At 44.2% G+C, this 20,210-nt stretch overlaps 2 protein-coding genes across 7 annotated transcripts in view; both read right to left on the bottom strand.

The window, feature by feature from the left end:
• Positions 1–138: 138 nt before the first annotated feature.
• Positions 139–11,260, bottom strand: taf15 (TAF15 RNA polymerase II, TATA box binding protein (TBP)-associated factor). 6 transcript variants are annotated; one of them, XM_062551897.1, is made up of 16 exons: positions 11,139–11,260; positions 10,550–10,583; positions 10,213–10,255; positions 10,060–10,114; positions 9,833–9,941; positions 9,119–9,330; positions 7,457–7,610; positions 5,828–5,862; positions 5,185–5,223; positions 4,945–5,054; positions 4,515–4,644; positions 3,610–3,717; positions 2,844–2,928; positions 1,677–1,759; positions 1,001–1,178; positions 139–684 (listed from the first exon to the last, which is right to left on the bottom strand). In XM_062551897.1, exons 1-16 carry the CDS (start codon positions 11,146–11,148, stop codon positions 645–647), a joined length of 1,425 nt encoding a protein of 474 aa, XP_062407881.1. In that variant the 5' UTR covers positions 11,149–11,260; the 3' UTR covers positions 139–644. The 6 variants fall into 6 exon arrangements, with proteins under 6 accessions (XP_062407881.1, XP_062407883.1, XP_062407886.1 ...); XM_062551899.1 differs by having other exon boundaries at positions 5,191–5,223; positions 11,139–11,254; XM_062551902.1 differs by having other exon boundaries at positions 9,164–9,330; positions 11,139–11,254.
• Positions 11,261–14,266: 3,006 nt separating this feature from the next.
• Positions 14,267–20,210, bottom strand: part of porb (P450 (cytochrome) oxidoreductase b) — a gene marked incomplete in the record, with an annotated part of 27,823 nt that continues 21,879 nt past the window's right edge. The window contains 7 exon segments of the mRNA XM_062553390.1: positions 14,267–15,938; positions 16,222–16,307; positions 17,547–17,692; positions 18,391–18,658; positions 18,934–19,008; positions 19,010–19,084; positions 20,015–20,196. Coding sequence (XP_062409374.1) covers positions 15,794–15,938; positions 16,222–16,307; positions 17,547–17,692; positions 18,391–18,658; positions 18,934–19,008; positions 19,010–19,084; positions 20,015–20,196 — 977 coding nt within the window.

The raw sequence follows: 20,210 nt of genomic DNA, 5'->3' as shown, positions 1-20,210 counted from the left end.
TTCATTTTTTTTTTTTTTGAAGCACACATCCAGAAATGGCCTTCGGCATGACATTCTTCAGCATATCTTTAACATAAACACTTAATCTGGCAATACAGGTGATGACAACTGCAGCATAGGAGCAGTAAATGCAACAGGTTAAGATCAGAATGGTGTTTAATATCATTTGAAAAACAAAAAACAAAATGAAAACAAAAGAACAGTAAAGTAAAACAGATCAGTTTAATCTTACAAAACAATGATATGAAGTCTGGTACAAGTCTATGTCAAGCTCAAAAATGTCAAACCCTACTAGAATCAGGGGGGGAAAGGGGAGGGGGGAAGAAACAAACAAAACGGGAAAAAAAAATGAAAAAAAAATGAAAATCAAAGTAACAAAAATAACCTCTGGCCATGCCCCTCCCTCCCTCCATCTCATCCTTGCCCCCCCGCCCCCCCAACCAATCCCCTCACAGTAGACAAACATCAACACTTCTGCCTCAAAAAGATCGCTTAGAAACAGTTCATCAATAGGACGCGCTGGCAATGAAAGGTATGCAAATCGCAGATGTGGACGTGACCCCTCCCCTCCGACCCATGACCCCCGTCCTCGTCACCCCCGGCGACAACCACGGATCACTGGAGCGGGGCGCTGGGGAGATTCTTTAGTATGGCCGGTCTCTCCTGTCTTCCCTGTGATCACCTCTGAAGAGAGAAGAGGGACGGGAGAAGGAGAGATCATGAATGACTTCTGTACATACGGCTACATATTTGACCACGTAAACGATTAAGAGTCAATTTCATATATACATGGATTTAAGAACACATTTAACTGGTTCCATCAGTGCATGAAAACAATGAAACGCCAATGCAAACAGAGCAGCTAAGTTGAGCAATCGTTACATAAGTGGTCATGGCAACGCCAAAATGGTGTCCCAACAGACAGTAGATGTAGACATGGAGATCACCAATAGCTGCTCAGGTAAATTCTGGAAAAGTCTAGAAAATCCAGGTGACCCACCTTCCTCCCATCTTGTAGCCGCCGCCACCGCCGCCGCCGCCGCCGTATCCTCCGCCACCTCCTCCGTATCCTCCGCCACCACGATCTCCGCCCCGGAAGCCACCGCGGCCCCTGAAGCCACCTCCACGGTCGCCGCCGTATCCTCCTCTACCACCACCACCACCACCACCACCACGGTCTGCAGCCGCACAGGAAACAGAGGTACACACGATTAAACTACGCTACTTAACTGTGAGACACAAGTGGACGTAGGAACACGGGTAATTGTGTATATGTAGTGTACGCACACACATTTACAACTTAGTCTACAAGCATTACAGTCATTTCCTGCATATAAGCAGCATTGTGTATAAGCCACAGGACAGTGTTTTATGCAAGTTAAAACAAACAAAAGCACATTAACACCATATTAACTGCCCCCCTGTATTAACCTCATAGCGGAAGAAATTTAGCAAAATCAATGTATAAGCCACGGCTAATAGTCGGGAAATTACGGTATTTTTGGCCTCTCGACTACATTCTTTGTTACTTATTTATTTTCTACTACGTTCATGATTGGTGCACAGGGACAGGGGGAGAGTCCATGAGTAAGGTCAAGAGGGGGCCAGAAATGTGTGCGTTGACTGGGCACCTGTGTGCCCCGGGGCCAGAGGCCGGCCCGGCGCTCCCGACATACCTCCGCCATAGCTGTCTCCAGGCTTGGGCGCGCCACACTTGTTGCACTCTTGGCGGCGAGCGAAGTTCATGTTGCCACAGGAGCTGAGGAAGGAGAGGAAAAAGAAGGATGAGCAAGACACGCTCACACACACACACACACACCTTATAAAATGTATCCATCTACCAGCCACAGTCACTTAAATGGGCATACATTCAGACACTCAATTGCAAACTACTTTGTGAAACTACCAGCCACTTTCAAATTTCCACAGCATCTGGTTGGTGCAAAGTCAAATCAAACATCTCTTCTACCCCTCTTCTACTTCCATTTTTCTCTCTACTGATTAAAAGGATTTGATTAAATCGATGCATTTGACCTAGAGCTGCAACTTCATCGTCTTCAAAGTCAATTAATCTGTTTACTTTCATGATTAATTAATCAGTTATTTTGTTAACACCAGTTTAATTTTGTATCATTCTGAAAAATGGACACACCAACTGACCAATTACAAAAAATTATGTAAGGGATAATCAACGACGCGCCGTGCGTTTATAGGAAAATAATGCACGTTCGAAGTGGTAATAAGGACCCGACGCCGCAGGCGGAGGGGACTTTACACTTCGATAAGTGCATTATTTTCCTATAAACGCACGGTGCGGAGTTGATTATCCCGCTTATACCACTGCTACTATCACTTTCGTTTATATTGCCGCTGTCTTAGATACAACGTTGTTGTTTTTACCGTTACATTGACATTGGCGAATTAATATTCAAGTGTAATAAGCCCAAAAGTAGGGAACTACTTCATAGCCGTGCGGTATATAGAAAAATAATGCACGTTCCAAACAGCGCATCACAATAGGAAATTTGACCAAGCAGTGGTATAAACCAATATAGGCAATTAGCTGACAACTGACCAGTTAATTGTTCCAGCCCTATTTTGCCCAAAACCAAATGTGGACTAAAAGTAGGATGCATGCTTTTCAGAAGTCATTCCCAACATCCAATCAACACCCACTCAAATATCGAACAGCTGTGATTTAAAAAAAAAAAAAAAAAAAAAAGTCTCCAGAGGTAACAGGAGGGTGCAGGTGAGGCATCTGCCCTACTCCCTCTTCCAGTGCATAGATCACAACTCACGCCCTGTGGTAGCATCTACATTTGAATGAGAACAGCGCCCTCTACCTGTTGGGACAGGGCCAGTCTCCACCCTTCACGTCAAAGTTGGGTCCACCGCCGCCGCCCCCAAAACCACCGCGTCCTCTGAACCCTGGACAGGAGGAACAAGAACCAGGATCAGCCATGACCAGGAAGTGATTTTTCGATCAAAAGTATCAAACATTTTATTTTACAGTTTACAAAATGGATGGTGCTTCCGAAATCATTGAGCAATCTCTCCGTTCAAAACAAACGTGATAATGTTTTCTGCTTTAAATAACAGGTTTGGTCAGGTACGAACAGGTTACATTTGGTCACATGGCTCTAGCAGCACATGGTTAGAATTCCAAACTGGGTTAAAGAACCCGGTTTAAACAGGGTTCCCACTCTAAGTCAGACTTAAAATTCCCTGACTATAAAACAGAATTTCTATGACCTCGAAACCAGCATTTCCCCGGCATGTTTGCCTGAAGTGACGCCACCAGCCAAAATATTGCATTCTAGAATGTTGCACATCTTTAGAGCGGGAAATGTTGAGCAAAACAACATTAAGGTGCATCCACACATAAAACGAGAATACACAGCAGGTTTTGACTAATACATAATTTACTGTTAATAAAATTCCATGATATTCCCTGACTGTGCAGGCAAATTGACCAAATTCCCTGACTGGAAATGCCTCTTCTGAAATTCCATGATATTCCAGGAATTCCCTGACCCGTGGGAACCCTGTTTAAAGTACAACATGTATGAAAATGAGAAAAAGGGAAGCGGAAAGGTACACGTGTCTAACCTCCACGTCCTCTGCCACCGCCACCGCCACCACCTCGGCTGCCAGCTGCAAATTCAGCTCTACGGGTGGCAAACGACACCTTGATGGGCTTTCCTTGGAATTCCTTTCCTGTTGAAGAAATTTGAGTCATGTTTATTGTGTGCAACACTACTTTTCCAAAGAAATGAACAGCAGTTAGACAAGGACAGAATTCCCTCAAATGATAATTAGCATTGCAAACTGGACCATGACTCACAAAATGTGATTTAACACTTAATGCAGGGCTAGGAACCCATTATCTACTCAATTCATTTTCAAATCTTAAAACAGCCTGGCCATGGACAAGAACTTTATATAACAGTTCGGTCCTGATTAAATATTTATTAATTTGTAACTGAACATGAAGTGAAGGCATTCCACTCAGACTCTTCATGGGCAGCGATTACTCTTCATTTGCGGACTTGTACGAGGTCATCATTCCATGAACGGAAGGCAGGAGAGCAGCAAATTCAAAACGTTAGCATTTGACCGTTTCAGCGAGGACGGGAGACAAATGAAGTAGGGGTGGAAATGCACAAATGAGTGACAGGAAGACTGACACGTGTCAAGACTTGATGCGATACAGCTTCTGACCTCGAGCCAGATCCCAGTTGTGATCTCCGGCATCATGACGCGAGTGCAACATGTTTACAACCACGTTCCCAGAGACGGTTAGTCTGTGGCTAACGCTAGAGCAAGACTCAACATGGGTCTGCTAACACTCTGAGCAGGCAGCTCTGTTTTCTTGCAGACTGTGTTTCAAATTCGAGTACCCACACAAACATTAAGTAGAAAACCATGTCAGTTTAGTCAATCAACGCCAAAAATCATAAAAACTTTTCAAAATCCTATTATCATTTGAGTCTGGAAAACAGGCTAGTGCTCACCATCAAACCAATCGATGGCAGCTTTGGCAGAGGGCGGATCGTCAAACGAGACAGTGGCTTCCCCTTTGAGCTTCCCCGTCGCCTTGTCTGTGTAGAGGTTAATCATTGGCAGGCCAGTTTTCTTGTTCAGCTGCACCAGAAACAAACATGCACAACAAAAATAGAATGAATTTAACAGCAATTGTAGCAGCAGAATAGTTATGTTTACAGAGACTTTTATCTTGTATAATAAGACCATTGATAAACGATAATAATAATAATAATAATAATAATAACCACAGCAAATCTTCATAATAACTGGACATGTCAAACTGATAGTCAAATGTTGAACACAAATACTTTAAGCCATTAATTAGACAATGGCCTTCGCTAAAAGAAATAACCGTAAATGTGAGCGGAAGCCGGCTAGAGCTAGAAGGAAGTGGCTTGCCTTGATGATGCCAATCTGCTTGAAGTAGTCGGCCACTTCCTGAGTGGTTACGTCTTCTCCCAGGCCCTGAACAAAGATGGTGTTGTTGTCAGAGTTGTCCGTCTCGCCACCTAAACAAACAAACAAAAGTTCAGTAACGCAGGATCCCTTAATGCAAGCTTGGCTGACCAAGTGACTCATTGTCAAGTCCACCCAATCGTGCACAACATAGCTTAAAGGGTTCAGCAAAACCAGACTCACACTCACCAGCGTCATCCCTTGAGCTGTAGTCTCTGGGTCCTGAAAGACAGCAAAACAGGAGAGGGGAGGGAGACTCCATTAGATGCTTAACTGCATAACAACTATTCAGGCTAAAAATATTTTTTTTTGTCTGAACAAGCTTCTTTCTGTCTTTTACAATTGACTGGCATTATACTGACAATATAAAGCTATCCACCAGTGTTTGCATAACCTTTGAGTGATTGGAGAACTCCTTGCAGCACCAAAGCACAGGGTCTTGAGTTTAGCAAACCAAACAAACCACAAGTACTCTTTGGCTAAGGCAAGTTTCTTTCCACCACAGGCGACAGTGGCTCATCCATAGGCTGCCATTTACCACGCTCTCACCCTCCATGCAAGTGTAATGTTAATCATGTTACAGATATAAGCTTATACCAGATGAGCTTTTACCAGAGGAAAACCTCATACAGACAGTTTAAATAAAGATGCTCCTGGGGTATGCACAGACATAAAATGGTGGCTCAAGAGATTGATCTTTGTAAAGTAAGCTTTTTTTTCTCCCCCTTTTATTTTTTTTTCTCTCCTTTTTATTTTTCCTTTTTTTCCTCCTCCTCCTCTCATTCCTTCCTCCCCCATTGAGACGGTTCTGATGCTCATCACTTACCACCGAAATTTTTGTAGCCACCACGGTCCCCACCACTGCGGAGGAAAAATTGAAGATATGATGGCTTTCCTTTGTCGCAAACCAGGAGCCCATAGCTCCCCACTACACAGTCACAGTTCTAGGATGCCCTGCCATGGTTAACTCAGAAGGTAGGGAGGTCTCCCATCCAACACAAGTTGGGTCAATAGACAAAACGGGAGAAAATGTGTAGGAAATTTGAAGGAACTGGGGCCAAATTTTGACTTCAAATCTACAGTCAGCTTTGTAAATGAAGTGTTGATCCATAGTCAGATTTGTTCAGGAAATCAGAAAGTTGTGATTTGAGTGTCCGGTCCCAAAAACTTTGGCAGGATCGCCTCTGGGCTACCTTGTAATTCTGGGGTTTAAATTTTAACCAGTGTGACACTTAAGTTCTAGAAGCGTACAATGAGAATCTATTTTTCTTCCATTGAGTGCTTATATGAGCTCCAATGGCTGAGGTCCGAGTTAAATTTCATTCACTTTGATACCTGCAGTATAAAATGTAGACCATGTTAACACAAAAGCAAACCAGTCCATGTGAAATAAGAACACAACACTGCAATGTCACCGTTTCAACATTGTCCCCATTTGAATAGTTGAGCTGGCAAGCTTGTGCTGCACATCGACAGCAAATACAACCTCAGGGCAGATTTCACAGTCCATGGGGTTTCCGCAAATCAAAATGGAAGGGGGGGATGGGGTGGCCATATAGCAGGGCGAAACTTCACCACCGGTGGACTTTCTAAACGGTGCACAGGAACTAGAGGCACTGGCAAATCATTACCTCCAGAGACCAAAACAGATCCCATGTATATCTACCAATGATGGGACAGGTGGATACCTCATACAATGATAAGTGCTTCTCTTTTTTTTTTTAACCCCATGGCAGTCAATCCTCTTGCTAGATTTACAGAGAATAGATAAAAACAAGGCAGGCTGCAAAGCACTTATGGCAACATACTAGTTTCATTACTGAGGTGCTGGGAGACTGGCATAATTTAAAAATGAATACATACATTGGTTATGTGTTGAATAGAGTACTGAATGGCTTTCCGTGAGACTTAACATACAGATAGAAGTACCTGTTGTGTACTGCCTAGACACAGGAATGTGACCACACAGGGAGGATACCTTTTTTTTGAGAGCAGAGGTGCTATGTGCAAACAGGAAGTGAGGTGCGACACCAAATGTCATGACTGGCAGACCTTCTAGGACGAACAGGTGAGCACCAGTCAACACCTGCCTCATATCGCAATGCGCTAACAGAGTCAGGAGTGAATCCAAGGGGGGGGGGGGGGGGGGGGTGTAGGGTATTACCATCACACTTGTGCTACCAGTTCAGCTGACTCACACACAGATCTAGTTCATGGATGGTGAGGGCCAAGTTGGATAAAGCATATGGGTGAGGTGAGGGGAGAAGGATGGTGTGGAGGGTGGTGGTGATGGGGGGGGGGCGGGTGCGTGCGCATGTGTGTGTGTGTGTGTTGGTGGTTAGGTTTAGGGTTGGGGGGGGCTAAATGATTTAGGTGGAGGGTTAAGAATGGAACACATGGGCATCCCTCTCTAAATGTGATTGTACCTTTTGGGGCTGCACGCTCAGTGACTTACCCCATACCAGAAGGGGGGCCTCCTCTTCCGCCACGGTCGTAGCCACCGCGATCATAGCCACCGCGATCGTAGCCGCCGCCTCCGCCACGGCCCCTGCCACGGTAGCCCTCGGAGCGGTCAGAACCACCATCGTCTCCGTACCGCCGGCTCTCACCTGTGAGGGGCAAACATGGGAACAATGACACTCCGACACACACAACACTTGCAAAAGCCTCAGTCAAGAACCTCAGAAGGGTAGAATATATTTGGGGCAGCCGTGGTGTACTGGTTAGGGCTTCAGGCTTGTGACTGGAAGGTCGCCGGTTCGATCCCCGACCAGTCCACCACGGTTGAAGTGCCCTTGAGCAAGGCACCTAACCCCTCACTGCTCCCCGAGCGCCGCTGGTTGGGCATGGCAGCTCACTGATCTGGGTTAGTGTGTGATTCACCTCACTGTGTGTGTGCTGTGTTCACTAATTCGGTTAAATTGGGTTAAATGCAGAGAAACGAATTTCCCTCACGGGATCAAAAAAGTATACATTCTATTCTATTCTATTCTATGTAGCAGAGATGGGTGTTAAGCCAGAGGTGCATTCAAATGTTCAATTAAACCAAACAAGTTTGACAAGATTTGGGAAAGATTCTTGACATTTTGTAGTCTTTTGAGTAAGGCTTGAATTGGGGGCTATAGATAGAAGACTCCAATCTTTCAAGAATCTTTCCCCAATCTTGTCAAACTTGTTAGGCGTAAGGAGGCCATAAAGTGTCAATGACTAGCATCAAGGCAACTGTACGCCTCGGTTTGCTGAATTCAACACACACCTTTTGCTCAACATCACACTCAACATACACTACTCACAAAAAGTCAAGGATATAGTAAAATACAAAAGTACAGAAAGTACTGCAACGCTGAAATGTTGGACATTCAAAAATGTAGGTGGTCACATTAAGGCGGGGATCACATTAGCCAGCAGCAGCGGCAAGCGTAACGTAGCGTTCAGAGTTCTCTCATTCCTAAGTTACACTGCTGTCAACGTTGTTACTAGAGACCGTTACCTTTGTTGTTACGTTCTTCGACGAATATGATTGATGAAAATACCTGCACATTCTGAAACTGACATTGATGAGCCAAGTGTTGTGCTTCAGAGTTGAACCAAGTTCAACGCTCAGTTTGTTATGACAGTGTTGTCACCGCTACCCTGCCGAACCATAGAGAACAATAGGAAACCTGCCGCTTGCCACTGACTAGTGTGATCCCCACCCAAGTTCACCTGTAAAGGTTACAGTGGATTTTAGGTACATCTTAATTTCACTCTAACACCGAATTTCCCTGACTTTTGGTGAGTAGTGTACCATTACTCTTCCGTTATAGTCTAACCCACAGGTCTTCAGCCAAAACAGGGGGAAAAAAAACATCTAGCTGCCTTTAGTACACAAAAATTCATCTCTTAAATGTACTTAGGCAACAGCTTTGAGCCCCCATCTCCAGCAGTAACAAAAAGTCCAACAGCAGAAATATAAAATTGCTCAGAGACAGTAACATTGGCACAAGATAAGATTAGGTGACAGACTTAGTGATGACTAAAATGTACAGCAGAGACAAGAGAAGGCAACCATGGAGAAGGGAAAAGGTCTAACATATGAAGGAAGCTGCTGCTCGTAACTAGTGAACAGGCACTTTACCCTCGTTCCTCCTTCCATAGCCCCCTTGAGACTGGCCATAACCACCTGACTGCTGGCCATAGCCTCCTCCTCCTCCTCCTCCGCCTCCTCCTGCTGCCGCTGCTGCAGCAGGTTGACCATAGCTGTTGCCGGACTGCTGTCCGTAGCCACCTGCAGCTGGTTGACCGTAGCCCCCGCTGGGCGGTTGCCCGTAAGAGGATTTGTCACTGTACCTGCAGAGAATCAAAAGGGGATAGAGGGCACCGTGTTAGCAAGATGGCTTGACCTTCAAACACATACACGTCCATGAGGCCATTTGTGTTATAGCAAAGACATGCAGACAGGTTAACATCACATAAATAAAAGGGACAGTTTTTTCTTTCAGAAAAAGAGGCTAAAAAATTGAATGGGTTTTAAGTTGACTGGATGACCATTACTTTTTTGCAGTTCTTTAATTAGTTGTATTAACAAGAGCTTCCAAGAGCGCTTCTTTAAACTGTAGTTGTACATTTCACCAGTGGTTACAACTATTGGAAATCAAGAGTGACCTACATTCTCGATTGAAAATTGGCTTGATGACTAATAGTAAGCGGTAGATTAGGGCTGAGTGTCTATCAGTCTGATCCTAAAACTAATGTCCCTAGCACCAGCAAAATGTTCATGTTTGTCCCACTGGATACCAAAAAGGTGAGTCTAACCTATAAGGTGAACAGTTTGTATAGAAGTGGCTCTTACCCAGCCGTGGCGTCCGTGCTCGGCTGACCATAGGAGTCGTAGCTTTGTGGTGGCTGCTGAGCGTAGCCCCCCGAAGAGTAACTCTGGGCCGCCGGCTGACCATACCCTTCTATGAAGAGGACAAATAAACAAATAAACAACAAACGGTCAACAACAACAACAATGCCAGACAGTATGGGAACGTCAACAGAGGTTTAATTAACGAGAAGAGCAGCTAAGCCACTCACCTGACTGACCATACGCACCATATGAACCTGCTCCATTCCCTTGGCCATAGCCCTGCTGAAATAATATTTATGTTAGCTTGTATCCGACAACGTGGTGTAGAAATGTCATGGAGTAACGTTAATGTTAAGGTAATCTTAGATAACCCCACCAACCTGTCCAGTCTGTTGATAGCCTTGACTTCCATAAGAGCCATAACTGCAAGATAAGCATTTCACATCAATTTATTTGAACGTCTATTTTATCGTTGAACACAAAAAACAGTTGGTGGCATGTTGACATTAATGAGGAGGCAAATTGGTTGGCTAGATCTACCTTACCATCAAACCAGTATGTTAAGGATCATGGCAAGACAATACCTCGTAGGGTTACGTTTACAACTTAACAGTGCCTCTGATTGAATGGACATATTAAGGACACCATCGGTGTGTACAGGGCAGGCTAGCCGATTCGCTAGCGTTAAAGTCAGATTGATAAAGCTAGCCACGTTACCTTTGTTGAGCTCCAGGCTGCCCGTAGCCCGAATCTAGACGTTAAGTGGGAAATCATAACCACGTTTAGTCATCAATAAAAAGAAGAATGTAAACAATACAAACATGGGATGGTAAACCTTGACAATAGCTCAATTTGTGTTTAGACTACACACGTCATATTCTCAGCTATTTAGCCACCTGGCTAGCCGCTAATGCTAAGCTCGCTCGCTAGACGGCTACATTAGCCTCAGACCACGCTGCCAAACAAAAATGGCGGTTAAAACCGGGATACAACCATTTGACCTGCAAAGCAGAAACAACTAATATTGTATTATGTGGTGGACAATTTACTCACTGGGGACGTGTCAAATATCTATGACATGAATTTACATGGCGTAAATGTGCAATATCAGAGCTAGGCCACAACAACTACTATGAGGCAATTGCTAACTGCCTCGCTAGTCAAATTACGCTAGCAATAGCTAGTCAGCTAGGGGGTAACGTTAGTCCCTGGCTTTGCTCGCTTTCACACGTTCACTGTTAACATTTAAGTACGTACGAACCACAAAATACGTGCTTTTCGCTTTGCACTAACAAACAAAGCTTACCTGAGGCCATCTTCGCGTCTAAGTAAAACGAATAGCCCTCCTTTAACTACGATTATTTAAAAACCAAACGACATCCACACACACACACTGCGGCATTTATCAACTCTAACCTCAAGTTGGTGTGTACCAAGTGCAGTTTCAAAGTAAGATAGAGTCGTGTGTCGTCTGATTACTATGTGTATCTGCCATTATAGAAAATCAACTACTACATTTCTCAGAATTGTCAGATGAAATAAACTAATAATGTGTATATTTGAACATACACGAAAAAAGAGTCTTCGGTAACATATTATAATTTTAATTTATCGTTGCCCCCTGTTCTACACATGATGGTATATTCCATTGCGCCATTTTCCTGTTTAGCTGTAACGTCACATGATCCCTCCTGGCTGGGTAGAGCAACAGTTGTACTAGGCGAGTGTAACAGGAGTGGACTGCCGAGCACTGCAAACTATTAGGTTATTGGCAATAACTTATTGGGTCAGCTTAAGATTTTAAAACACCATACACTACACGTCATATTTGTTCCACCTAATCAATTCATGTCTCTCTGTAAAGTATTGTAGTCCACCCTTTCAAAAACGTCAGAACCTGTGAAGGCCTATTTAATGATTTGTCTCTGTGCAATAGGTTAGGTTTAGGTAAGAGGGATTTCCACCACTGGATGGTGGGATGTCGCAAACAAGGCGCATCCTTTTACACGACCCCATGTCAGTCATCTTTTTTTATTTTTTAGATTGGATTCAACTTTGTTGTCATTGTGCAAAATACAAGTACAGAGACAACAAAATGCAGTTAGTGTCTAAGCAGAAGTGCAAAAAATGCAATGAGAACAGGTAGTGCTTACAGTAGGCCGATAGCCTACAGTATGCAATGTGGACAGTAAACAATTAGATATGTAGGCATCAGTTGTGGTGGGAGGGCGTGTTATTGGTGTGTGTGTGTGGGGGGGGGGGGGGGGGGGGGGGTAGTTGGTTATCACAGAGGTACAGAAATAGTGTTCAGTAGGGTGAAAGCCGCAGGGGAAAAACTTCCACTGAACCTGCTATGGAAAGACCTGTAACACCTCCCAGATAAGAGGGGAGTGGGGTGAACAGCCTCTGGTTAGGGTGAGTTTAGTTAGATGATGCCTTATGCCAGTGGTCCCAACCTGGGGTCCACGGGAACCCCACTAGGGGCCGCCAGGGATTGCAGAGGGTCCGCACAATGTTGCCTGGGCTGAGGCTGTGAGGTTACCAAAATTATATTTGTGCACATTATGTAAAATCCCAATAACTCACCCAGTTGGATAATCAAAACTCTGTCTAATCCTCTGTGTAAAACATATTTTGTTCCACATTTAAATTCATGTAGCTATTTATAACCTCTGACCTGAACTTGCGTAAGCAAACCTTCAGGTCAGGCTAGGCATGGCATTGGTAATTCATCCCCGGACCCCAATTGTTGAATGAAACAATGTCTTGTGTGTGTATGCGGGTAGGAGTTCAGGTACCTTACCTTATGCAGTCGTTTGCCCTGGTTGGCCTTGATGATGGAGGGGAGTGAGGAACAAGTGATGTGTTGGGCAGTTTTCACCGCCCTCTGCATTGCTATTCATTCAGAGGCAGAGCCCGTACTGTATTGTGAGCACTGACACAGTTTGGTGAGAACGCCCTCGATGGTGCAGCTGTACTGTAGAAGTTCACCAGAATCATCTTCTTTAGTGTCCTCAGGAAGAACAGACGCTGTGAACCTTCTTGATTAGGGTGGTGGTGTTGGGTTCCTCATAGATGTGGACACCTAGAAACTATGATGAGAATGGGTTGTGTGTGTGCCAGATTTGGACTTCCTGTAATCCACAATGAGATCAGTTGGTTTTAGTGCCACACTGTTAGGTGCTGGACCACCTCCCTGTAGGCGGTCTCATCACTGCTGCTGATGAGACCAATCGCCGTTGTATTGTCTGCAAACTTGGCAGTGGTGCTAGAGCCATGTACAGGTGTGCAGTCATAGGTGAGGAGGGAGTAAAGGAGAAGGATCAGCACACAGCCTACGTGAGGGGTGAGAGTTGAGGAAGAGTAGTTATCTAACCTAACCTAACAGACTGAGGTCCAGAATCCAGTTACAGAGGGAAGTATTGATGTCCAGTTCACTGAGTTTGGTGATCAGTTTGGAGCAGATGATGGTGTTGAATGTTGAACTGAAAACAATGAACAGCAATTCTCACAGCACAAGTGTTGCTATTGTTAAAACACGGTGGAGTGAAGTGCTGTTGGTAGTTCTGTCGGTAAGCGAACTGGAAGGGGCTTGAGGTGAGTCAAGACCAGCCAACTGGTCCAACTGGAAGGAAGTCATTAAGACTTGTTGCAGTGGCGTGACATCTCTCCATACTCAACAGGCTATTATAGCTTAAATAGGACAGTTGTAAGCGACTACATTTGTAATCAGATGCACTCTGTTATTCTACACTTCGTGTTTTATGTCATGTAATTACTACTACCGAAGAACCTTCATTACTGCTCCTACTACTACTACTACTTCTCCTTTCATGCTTTTCTTTATGCGTACTATCGTTGTCTTTGCAAAACAAAAAAAATCATTTCCAAATCAAACATTTGTGTGCAGCCAAATCGGCCCGGTCTTCAATTTGCAATTTGTTTTAGCTCTTCATCAAATTATACTACAGCAACTTTTTGGATGGTACGTCTAATCAAGAAAAGCTACGCTATATGTGTTTTGCTCAAAGTTCACAAAGAGGGAAATGTGAGGGATGAATGTGTGTGTGTGGTGGCGCGCTCAGCATGTGAGGGAAAGTGTGTGGGTAAGGCAATGTGGTTGCTCTTGCATGGTAATGTTATTTATGGGTGGTCACCAATACTGCCAGCCATCTGTCATTTTAATCACATTGGAAGTGTGAGAAGTGTGTGTTTGTGTGTGTGTGTGTGTGTGTGTGTGTGTGTGTGTGTGTGTGTGTCTCTCTCTGGCCTACACACTCAACTGATCAACATATGTGGCCTGGCATGACAACCAAAGGCCACAGATTACGCCTACTCAAGATCAAAGTGAAGATCATAGCCCAATATCTGCCACATTTCATCTCTTGCCAGAAAGATCACTGGAACTGCTTGAAGACCGCAGTGAGACACAAGTTTTAATCACAGTTTTATTCATTTAGAAAGACATGCCTTAGTTATATTAATACATAGGAAAATTGCATATAAAAGTTGATGGTGCTGACAGAAAAATAACAGCAAGTATCAATGTACCTAACTCTTGTATTACCTGCATGATACAAGTTAAAAGAAGGCAAGCTATATAATAAGGCACTAATTCACTTTGTCTACAATAAAGTTGTGGGGTCTGACTGGGGAAAAGACGTAATTTCCTTGACGAGAAAGAGAGGAGGTTCCAAAGTTCATATTACTCATCACATCCCCCATCCCATCCTTTTAAAAGTCACTCAAATGTGATCATTGGACACACTTGCATTCACCCAAGAACATAGTGAGCCCATGTTAATAGCCACCAATCAGTGAAACTAACAACAAAACAAACCATTTCTTAAGTGCACCATTTAAAATGTTGGACAAGAATGTGCATCAGACTTAGAGAGAGAGAGAGACATACAAACATCTAAAACGGAATAAAATTAATTCACAGGCTTCTAATTACAGTACATGAATAACCATGACCAAATACATCCTCATCCTTCTCTGGGAGCTCTTCCAAACAATAGTGATACATTGGGGAAATAAGGGCAGTTCTGAGGGAACTTTTTTTGCATTCAAATTGGAAGCATTGAAGTGACTGATGAGCTGAAAACACAGAATTACTTCAAAAGAAAAGTAAACAGAATAGTGTTGAATAACCGTGTGCCCAGGGTGACTTTCATTTGAGCCAGGATCCCCCCTCTGCAGTCTGCATGTACTTTAGAAACATTGCATTCCCTCTCAGGATGAATAACATCTATTTATCTATCTATCTACCTATTCATCTATCCATCCACCCATCTATGTATCTCTCACTTGAAAGTCAAAAAGAGGGTGACAATCCATAAAAGGCAGCCTCATAGCTTCCCGTATAAGAAGCTCCATGATAGACCAAATGAGTCATCCTATGCCTTCAACTGATTCTGCATTACAATATGCGGTGGCTGTTGCCAATTACTGTACACAATTAAAAAAATAAATGCATTGTACAGCCACTGGAACTATGCATAATGTCAAAGGCTACATTCAAAGGCTCCCCGTCAAGCTCTGCATGGATTGATTATGCAAACAGTGATGATATAAAGTTAATTATTTGCACAGAAAATGTTTCTACACAACTTTACACGCATGATATCTCTAATAAATCCTCCTCAAGCTTCTGGTCACTGCGGAAGTGAGATTTGGTCCACGTTCAGCACATTGCAACCCCCCCATCGTATGTACAGTGAGTTTATGGAGTCAGCCCAAAGCACTGCTCACCTAACCAATCTTAACAGACTGTTTTTGGTGTGCACATGTGGTCTCAAGAAACATGTAAAAACCAACAATGACAAAAACAAAAAATTCAAAACTAAAAATAACTGTAGAAGAGAGACTTGTGTCCAGCCCCCTGGTACTACCCCCTGTAGTACTGTGCAGGGGAGGAGGCTGGTGCTTGGAGGAGGGGGTGGGTGGGGGGGTAGGCATTTAGCTCCACACGTCCTGCGAGTAGCGCCCCTTGGTCATCAGTTTCTTGACGTAGTCGGTGGCCTGGGTGTGCGTCATGCCTCCCAGCTCCTCGGCGATATCGTAGAACGCCGCCTGAACGTCTCGCGCCATGTTACGAGCATCCCTATGGAAACGAAACAGGGGACACTTACATGGAGTTTCTTGGAACATGAACATACACGGCAAACTAAGCCTTTTTCCTTTTCCCCCTCCATTTAATATCGATTTATTTTCTGTTCCTGCAATATGCTCTTAATTAAATTCCAATTTAGTCATCTAAACTGGACTAAACAATCAAATTTAGTAACCACACATAATTTGCATATCCCATTTATTGAAGGTGGGCCTCTGTTAGCTAGCTAGGCAGGCTAGGAATAAATACGAGCTGTTGCGTGATTTCCACTCACCCACAAATGTAGATATGTGCACTTTGAGAGTGGACCTGGTTCCAGATCTCCTCCTTATTATTCTTTATGAGGTGCTGGACGTACACCTGAGAGATACAAATCCAGAGGGAAGAAGAAAACAAATAAACAAAACAAACAAACAATATTAGAGACACAGCATGACTGAGAAAAAGCGCACTCACAAAGTGTTCTTTATCATCATCAGTCCCATTTTATTCAGATGATCCCCTATAAACTGTCTACAGATGTCCAGATGATGTTTGATGCTCCTTGAGCTCAATGCAAATCAAACAGGCTAATATAGGCCTGCTGGAAAAAGCAACTTGCCAATCTCTAGCTATGGTGAAGGGTATAAGATGATGTGGGGCTATTTTAATTCCAAAGGCCAAGGGAACTTTATCAGGATGCATAATATCCTGAATCCATGAAATAGCTGGCCTTTACAAATAAAAATCTGCCTGACCCCATGTTAACCCTATGTGTTAAATTCCCATAGGGTTACATAGGGGGTCAAACACTTCCTTCCCCTAGCATTTAAGGAAAACATTTATTTATTTACGATACATTCTTCAATCACAAAGAAAATTGGTGTCCTTGGCGGTTTGCTTTTTACTCATTTTTTGAATTAAGGCATTAAGATCAATTGTCAAATGATGATTTTATATTCCTGTTTTAGCATAGTATCAAATACATGTGCTCCCCACTGTATATGTTATATTATAAAGATATATTTGAATTGAATTTCAACAAGCCATCTTTAAAGTAAGCTGAATAAGTAACATCCTACATACTGTAGCTATAAGCAAGGATATTTCAACACTGTTACACAGTCATTGTGTGGGCATTTGTACTTTGTCCATTCTCTTACACTAGCCAGTCAGAATCTTACATACTTGGCATGATTAACGGGATATACATCAGCTAGTCTCAAATTAGCCTCTGTTTAGCTACTGAATTTAGCCTGTTTAGCTACTTAAAATGACCTTCTGATGAGTTTTGGGATTGAGACAAAACACAGGGTAACAGACAGATTATGGCGCATTCTCAACCTCTCTCCTTGATCCTCCGTCCTCCAGGCTCGTTCCCACTGATCTATAACCAGCACTGGATAGACTATTGACTATAGATCCTATTGGTGCCGCCCCATCATTCTTTATCTAGATCCGTGGGAACGAGGACCGAGGAAGGAAGGGAGGATATATAAAAAGACGAATGAGAGGCACCCATTGTCTAGTGCTGGACACTGCCGCTGCTGTTGGCAGCAATCTTGGTGCCCTTTGACCCAACAGGGTCATGAGCCAGACGGTCTGCCCGACTGGTTGTACCTTCTGCTCCTGGTCTCTGGAGAAGGCCACGTCAAGCTTGGTCAGAACCCCCGTCTTCTCAAACTCCTCCAGCTCCTCTTGGTACAGGTAGTCCTCCTTCTTGTGCCGGCAGCCAAAATACAGCACCGTCTCACCAACATCTTTTCCTGCAGAGTGAAATCACACACACACACACACACGTTTAATCAACCAAGCCTGCGTCACGTCACTTGGATAACTGAGATGAATAATGATACTAACGCAGGTGAGTTCTGTTGGCTTTTGAGTCGACCAGTGCATGTTACAGCTAAAGGAATTTCCCCTTGGGGATCAATCATTTATAAAGTATCTATCCATCTATCTAAGGATAATTGAGATCCAGCACAACACATTACAGTATATGGGAGATCTTGCAGTAACAAGAGTTCCCCCATGTTCCCTCAGCCTCGTTCTACAGCATGTGCAACGTGTTTAGTTTACTGGAGACAGTTACATGTAGACATGGTAACTGAACACACTACACATCTGGATGCATGCAGACTAGTTGACTGAGGACCTTCGGAGTTGCTTTCTGATACAAACCTGTCAGTCATCTTATGTAAGCCATGAAATTATGTAAATGACTTGAAATGAAATGAAAATTTGAGTTGTGTATTTTTGCCTCAAGTTATAATATAATGCTATGCATAAATATGAAAATGTAAAACAAAATCTCCCAAACATTGGTCCTTTTGCTCCAAGAACAATAGTGTGTGTGTGTGTGTGTGTGTGTGTGTGTGTGTGTGTGTGTGTGTGTGTGTGTGTGTGTGTGTGTGTGTGTGTGGTGTGGTGTGGTGTGGTGTGTGTGTGTGTGTGTGTGTGTTACCTTGCTCCTTTAACCAGCCGCGCTCCTGGACGAAGCCCATGAAAGGGGCGATGCCCGTGCCGGGTCCGATCATGATGACCGGGTTGCTGGCCTTGAAGGGCAGGCGGAACTGGGACTTGCGCACGTACATGGGCACGGTGGCCTTGTGCCCGTTGTCGGTGGGCAGCTTGTTCTTCAGCCAGTTGGTGGCCACGCCCTTGTTGGTGCGGCCCGTGCTGGTCTCGTACTCCACCACCACGCAGCAGATGTGGATGCTGTTGGGGTGCACCTGGGAGACCAAGAGAGGGCGCCAGTGAGCTAATGTACACCACAAGACTCCGCTTACACAAACAGGCTGCTACGGGGACATTACATTACCATGTTCGCAAAAGTAACAAAGTCACTTGGTTAAAAAGCGTCAGCCAAATGTAAACATTTCAAGCTTCTTAAAGCAATTCTAACAATTCTAGGATTTTTCTTTTTTTAAAAAAGGTAGAGTTAAAGCTTTTAAAAGTCATTCTAACAACTAGGTCTGTCTGCGTGTCTGTCTGTGTCGTTGCCCACCTTGGAGGAGGAGGCGATGGAATAGTACCGCGCCTGCAGGCGAGGCAGCAGTTCACACAGGTGGTCAGCAGGGGGGCTTCAGAGACGGCATGTCCTCAAGGATGGCGAGGATGTTCCTGGACGGGTCCAGCACAAAGCTCTGGTACAGCGCCTGACCAGGAGCGCAGAGAACAGGGGTCAAAGGTCAGATCGCAGCAACAGGGTGAGACACACACACACGTTTGGATAGGGACATTTATGTTCAACTCCCTGGCATAGAAAGAACCGGAGCACAATAGCACATTGAGCTTTTGAGCTTCAAGGCCAGCTCACAGAAAGGGAAGTAATAGATAGGACAGTTCACAGCATAGATAATACACCTGACCTTGCATGGTCACTCTCACAAGGTTACAGAGACGCAAACCTGTTCAATGCCTTTGTGTGTGAATAGAGGGGGCCTGCTGCTTAACGCCATCATTACAGGGAGGTGGGTATGAACACAAAGACGTTATCTAACCCCTTATTATTTATTTACCTTTTTTTTGTCACAGGAACCTACCGGGTTTCTTGTGTGAGTGACGCTTTAACTATGTTAAAGGTAAGCGATGTGTCCCCCTCTAGTTAGTCACACAGTCTTGTGTGGAGATGAAATATTTTAATTTCCCAACTATTAGCCGTGGCTTACACATCGATTATGCTACATTTCTGCAGCCATGAGGTTAATACATTTAATATGGTATTAACATAGTTTTTTTTCTTTCAGCTTGCATAAAACACAGTCCTGCAGCTTAAACACAGGAAATGACTGGTATTTTCTGCTTAAATGAATCGATTCTCATGAAAGCTCTTTGGTCTCGTATCAACAACAGCATTATCAGACACTAGGTGCCTCTCATGCAGCGTTTATACGTCCTCCCTCGCTCCTCGGGCCTCCATCCTCACTGATCTACATAAAGAATGATGGGACGGCAACAAGGGATAGTCTATCCCTTCTTCTATCATTCTTTATGTAGATCAGTGAGAATCCAGGCCCGTTGAATGAGAGGCACCCACAGTCTCGATGGGACTGAACGGAGATAATGGGCCGGTCGTCCCCCCTCACCTTGCCCTCGGCGGAGGAGGAGGCCATCTTGCGCATGTTCTCCTGGTCCTTGGGGTCGGTGGCGTACTGGGCCAGCTCGTAGAGCACGTTGGTGCGCGGAGGGTGCGTGATGTCCAGGTAGTGGGTCAGAGCAGTGCGGTAGGTAGTGGGGCAGGGGAACGGGTGCTTCTTATTGGACTCCTCTGCAAGGGACACA

This window comes from Sardina pilchardus, chromosome 13, assembly GCF_963854185.1.
Source record: "Sardina pilchardus chromosome 13, fSarPil1.1, whole genome shotgun sequence".
Classification (NCBI taxonomy): domain Eukaryota; kingdom Metazoa; phylum Chordata; class Actinopteri; order Clupeiformes; family Clupeidae; genus Sardina; species Sardina pilchardus.
Note: the sequence above shows the minus strand (reverse complement) of the source record. Positions and strands in the feature narration are given on the sequence as shown.